Here is a 6,000-nt window from a genome sequence, read left to right on the forward strand (position 1 = left end):
AATGTTGCCCTGAAAGCTGTCCTGGGTGCCCAAGGTGGCATCTTTGGAATTCCAGAACTCGCCACTCTCAAGATTCCCTCGTCATCCCAAGGAAAAGGAAATATCAAAAGGAATCTACAGGTTATAGGCATAGATAGAAAAATAATGGGGATTTAACAGATCTGGGAGGAAAAAAAGCAATTCTGGTATTCTCTTCCTAGCCATAGCCAGGAATTTTAACTATTTTTAATCCATTGTTTTAGCTCATTATGGGATCCTTATGATGCTTTTGAGATGAAGAAAAGAGGAATTCCTGCTCCCCTGTGGATCCTCAGGGTCAGAACCTGCAGCCTAAAATGGCTTTAGTTTATTTGCTCTCTTTTGTTTAGATCCTTCAACGATATTCAGTATTCAATAAGGGATATTCAAAGGGAATAAAGGATAAAGTTCCATTAAAAAGCTGAGAAAGGGGCAAAGAGCACAAGGAAGGGCTGGAAGGAAAATATTGTAAGAATCAAAGCATTTCCATCAAATACAGCCAATTCCAGAGCCTTGGATTCAATGGCATTGTTTAGACAAGATTCCTTCCCTGCAAACATTTTCAAGACTAAAACACCTTCATAAACTGAGCAGGAGTTCAGACAATTCTCTTTCTTCACTAGAATTAGGACCTCTGATATTTCCTCATTTAAATCTGTAATAATTCAATAATTTAATATATAAAGGAAGAAAAGCAGAGGTTAATACTGTTAATATTTAAAAAGCAAGAGCTAATAACATCCCATTATAGGGAAAAGCCAATTGCTGCTAGTAATTTCCCTAAAGATTCTCTGTTTGTGGGTTTGTTTCCTGGTGCAGATTGAAAATAATGTGTTTGGGGCTCAAGGAAGCCTGGTTGGAATTCTGAAGGGGAACAACAGGAGTTCCATGAACACACCAGTGAAAAGCAAAATAATTCTAATACAAGGAAGCACAAAGCAAAACTCAAGGCACAGAATTCATAAATTAGAGGTTATACATGGTACATCTGGCTTTAATTAGTAAATTTCTAATGAAAAGCACAAAAAGTCTTTAATTAAGAAAACGGGCTCTCAAACACATTGGAAATTCTTGGGGGGGGGGGAAGGGAATTGCAGAAAAGGGGACTTCAAGCATCAAGGAGCAAATCCTTGCCTAAAAATCACCATTTTATTCAAAAATCTTGCTGCTTTTTTTTTTTTTTTCTTTGCACATCAGTACCTCCCAGGTTTCAGAGGCCACTGGTCTTAGTGCAGTCAGATCCTGAGAATAATTAGTTTGGTTTAGCACTCCTCAAATTAATTGTGATTAAAAATTACTTTTGGAGAACGATTTGTGGCATTTTGTTGAGCTTAAGCTTCCTTTTTATCTACTTAGAGGAATCTTACTATGAATCTAGAGCAAGGCAGCTCATTATCCTCCTCTAAAAGGCTTTTATCCTCAAATAAATGTATTTAAGAGGATGCTGCTGGCAGCAAACCCAATGATCTTAGAAAGTTGAGAGAAACTCCATAGGATAGGCATTGGTACATATCAACTCTTTGGATGAGAGAAATTTTTATCCAACATTTTATTGGTCTGTTCGTTTCTAAATTCAGTTTGTGTGGAAGATCATGGACTCAGGATTACTTTTCTTCTCTCCTTAATTTCTAAAAATTTTAATTTATTTTTGATGTTTGACTATTTTTATCATTTGTGAAATTTTGTTCAAGGCAGAGTAGAGCATGACCGAAGCAACTGAAGGCAAGCATCTGGATGTTCAGCAGTGCATTTGTGATCAAATGATCCAAAACTGATTCACATCAACTACTCTGTTAATAGGTAAAGACTACAGTCCTTAATTATCCCCGTAAGTTATTATGTCCTGTTAAACACTAATTAAACTATTTCCTGTTAAAGTTAAGAACTAATTGTGGGGTTTTGGGGTTGTTTTTCAAAGCTGTAGTTTTGAATTGGGTCATTTGAAATGCTGAGAGAATTGGGATTGGCCAGCCTGGAGAAGAGAATCCCTGGGAAGACTTTGGACCCTCTGCCAGGGCCTAAAGGGGCTCCAGGAGAGCTGGAGAGGGATGGGGACAAGGGATGGAGTGCCAGGACACAGGGAATGGCTTCCCAGTGCCAGAGGGCAGGGCTGGATGGGATACTGGGCAGGAATTGTTCCCTGGCAGGGTGGGCAGGCCCTGGCACAGGGTGCCCAGAGCAGCTGTGGCTGCCCCTGGATCCCTGGCAGTGCCCAAGGCCAGGCTGGACTTTGGGGCTTGGAGCAGCCTGGGACAGTGGGAGGTGTCCCTGCCCATGGCAGGGGTGGCACTGGAAGGGCTTTATTGTCCCCTCCTACCAAAACCATCCCGGGATTCTCTGATTGCAATATCTCATGTTTGAGGCTCACCAAAGCTGCTGTCAGTGGCAGCATTAATGAGAAGACCCTGAGAAAATCACTTTGCAAAATCACTCAGATGATGTGAAAGAAAGCGAGCAACTGTTAAAGAATGCAGAAGATGAAAGCACATGCATTAAAAACTCCTCTTAAGAACCTGAATTTCCCCCTGGACTCCAAACCTGAATAATTTCTACAGTGCAAGCTCTGCGTGTACTTTATTAATGTTCTCCTAAGTTTCAGCTTGGAAAGCTGCTCATTTCATTCTACTCCTCAAGAACAGACATTCATTCGATTAATTATTCTTAAACCAGGCTGGAATGGGGATTGTGTTTAACTAACAGAGCAATTACTTTAGCTTTCTAAAGGCCAGGAAAAAAGGTAATGAGCACTGACTGTTGCAAATGCTAGCTGCTACAACAATAAATTCTAGCCTGATCCTCTGCAACAAGAGCATTTCTTAATTATTTCTAATTTTACTTTCACTAAACACACAATTATGTTTAATGCCGTCCACTAATACCAGCTCCTGGCTTAGGCCAGTTCCATTTTGTGCCAGCAAAACCAGGGAGGATTGGAACAGAAAACGCATCAAGAATAAAATTGACATTTCTTTTGGTGCTTCTTTGTGGACTGATCGCCTGTTTTGAGTCAAAAGTTTCTAGAGGGAAAAAGCAGATTCCCCTCGTCACCCCCAAATTTCCCTTAGCTTTTCTCCACCCATTTCTCATCCCCCTGACTGACACACAAATACTTGTGCCTTAGAAATCCTCCTGGAAAACCAGGAAGGATTTCACAACCTGTTCACATTTCATGGGATGACTCCGAACGGGATTTGACATTTGTGGCTCATGTTTCATTTGCTTTCCGGTGGAACAAAACATTCCTTTTCCTAAACGACGTTGCCTTCCAGATTTTTTTGTCTACTCCAGTGCCTCTGCCCTGTAATTTGCTCTCTACAATTCCCTGGAAGGAGGATGGAGCCAGGTGGGGATCAGTCAAGAGACAGGAGACAGCCTCAAATTGTTCCAGAGGAGGTGTGGATTGAATAATTGGAAGAATTTCTTCATAAAAAGTGTGGTTAAGCAGTGACCAGGTCAGTGGTGGAGTCACCACCCCTGGAAATGTCCCAAAATGTATGGAAGTGGTGCCTGGGGATATTATTGGTGGTGACCATGGTGGATGGCTGAGCTTGATGGTCTTAAAAGTCTTTTTCAACCTTAATGATTCCGTGATCCTTCAGCAGCTCTAAAGTTTATGGGTTTGACATGATTCTTCGATGTGCCACCATTTTTGGATTCCTAATTTTGACCAAGTAGAAACTTCATGAACTCGCCACTTCTCTGCCATTTTTGGGCTTACTGTGGGAAGGACTCTCATGGAACTAACAAAAAAAGAACCCCAGCCAGGGACGACTTTATAAAGCTCTGACCATTTTATCGTTCCTGGTGCTCTAAACATGTAATTTATTTGTTTTATTGAAAACAAAGAGCTTTTACACTTGGCTGTTAATATCTGGTGCTAATTGTAGTCTGTATATTTCCATTAATCGCCTCTCTCATGAAAAAAAAACCAGACCAAAACTATATGGATGGTTAATGTTACACCCACTTTCCTCCCCGTGCAGACTTGAAATTGCTGGATTTCCCCTTTAAAACCTAAATAAGGTGCTGCTGAAAAAGAAAAAAAAAAAAAAAAAAAAGGTGAAAACTGACATTGAACATAAACCAAATATTTCAATATTAACAGATCTAAAGTGAGACCAACAAACTGGCATGAGACACAAGCACCTAAAACAGTATGAACAAAACCTGGATTTTAACTCAAAATCAACCTTGTGTCAACATCAACCATCAAGCAGCTTCTGAAGATGCAAATTTCAAAATTTCCTGTAAAAATTCAAACCAGTGAGTACAAATTTTTCCCTCTGCAAACGAAGGTTATTACACAAACTTCAGCCTTACCTTCACTTTAAGCACAGAAGAAAACATTCTGGCATCTTCAGACACACCGCCAATGTACATCTTTTTGGTGAACACAGGTGGGTGGTCATTTTCATCCTTCACCTCAATAAAGACTTTGGCCGTATTACCTAAAAGACGAATATAAAGGGAAAAGAGAATATTTTGTAATAATTTGTAATATCTCCTGGCATTCCTGCATTTACAGCTCAAGGACATCATGTAAAACGAATGTAGGGGTAATAAGCTAAAAAAACAAAACCAAAACCCTTAGATATCACAGAATGTAAAATTGGATAATCCCAGGATCCCTGAGGCTGGAAAATCCCTCCCAGCCCACAGAGTCCCAGCTGTGCCCCATGGCCACCTTGTCCCCAGCCCAGAGCACTGAGTGCCACCTCCAGCCCTGCCTTGGACACCTCCAGCCATGGGCACTCCAAAGCTCCCTGGGCAGCCCCTGCCAAGGCCTCAGCACCCTTTCCATGGAGAAATTCCTGCTGCTGGCCAAGCTGAGCCTCCCCTGGCCCAGCCTGAGGCCCTTTGCCCTTGTCCTGTCCCTGTGCCCTGGCAGCAGAGCCCGACCCCCCCTGGCTGTCCCCTCCTGGCAGGGACTTGTGCAGAGCCACAAGGTCCCCCCTGAGCCTCCTTTGCTCCAGGCTGAGCCCCTTTCCCAGCTCCCTCAGCCTCTGCTGGGGCTCCAGCCCCTTCCCCAGCTCCCTGCCCTAGAGGAGTAACAGGGATCCATATCACACCTTAGTTCCACACCTTTTGGTCCCATTAAGTGCCCACTGGTGTCACAATGAGCTCATTAACAGCAGCTCTGCACCTACCTTTATCTATTTTAATTATTCCTACTGCCTTGCAAATACTTAACTGGCTGATTCAGTCCTGGTGTCTGTAAACTCATAAATGGTCACACAGAGTCTTTGATCAGCAGCCTCAACACTTAATTTCCTGTGCTAATTGAAAGCATCCCTAAGCTTGTCCCCCTCACAAACCTGGCCTGGCACAGGGGAACTCCACCAGCACTGCCTCACCTGAGAGGTTCAACACAAATCACCAGAGGTTCAACACAAAATGCCACTGATAATTTGGTTTTATTAAAGAGTTCCTGCTCTAGCCCACTGAACAATAAACATCTCCATCCTTCTGCAAGGGGAAAAACATCCAGCAAAAACCAAGGAGCTGGTGCCAAACAGATTCCACTGTGCAGTAATCTCCACCAACATCTGCTTCTCTCTTTCAGAATTGTATAATCCAGAAAGATTGCTGGAAATGATGATATCCAGTTCATTAAAACCACATTTGCAAGTGATAAATTGCCTCCTTTCTGAGCTGGTCTTCCCAGCTCCTTTCAGTGCCAGGATAATTTCAGTATTGCACAGGTGCCACTGTTCTGAGTTACTTGTACAATGCAGGCTCTTTAGAAAAGCCTTAGGAGCAGTATGTTTAGGGGAGGAAAACATTAAACCACAGACTATTTCTGACATGGCCAAAGTCATATTCTGCTTGTCCTCTGGTCCAGCTGATGGGAAGGAAATGATGGCTTCACAAATGGAACTGAAATCTGAAAAAAACCCAAATATTTAAAATGCTGTCCCTGGGCCAGCAGAGTGTCCTGGGGCTCCTGGGGGACACGGAGCTGTCCCTGGGCCAGCAGAGTGT

At 42.6% G+C, this 6,000-nt stretch overlaps 1 protein-coding gene across 1 annotated transcript in view; it reads right to left on the reverse strand.

Annotated features, from left to right (window-relative positions):
* The window catches only part of LOC136364409 (protocadherin-15-like), a 52,635-nt gene extending 47,500 nt beyond the window's left edge, over positions 1 to 5,135 (reverse strand). The window contains exons 1-2 of the mRNA XM_066324333.1: positions 5,088 to 5,135; positions 4,339 to 4,466 (exon numbers count right to left, since the gene is read on the reverse strand). Coding sequence (XP_066180430.1) covers positions 4,339 to 4,398 — 60 coding nt within the window. The 5' untranslated portion in view covers positions 4,399 to 4,466; positions 5,088 to 5,135. The remainder of the gene's footprint in view (positions 1 to 4,338; positions 4,467 to 5,087) is intronic.
* Between the last annotated feature and the right edge of the window lie 865 nt (positions 5,136 to 6,000).

Source organism: Sylvia atricapilla, chromosome 8, assembly GCF_009819655.1.
Source record: "Sylvia atricapilla isolate bSylAtr1 chromosome 8, bSylAtr1.pri, whole genome shotgun sequence".
NCBI lineage: Eukaryota > Metazoa > Chordata > Aves > Passeriformes > Sylviidae > Sylvia > Sylvia atricapilla.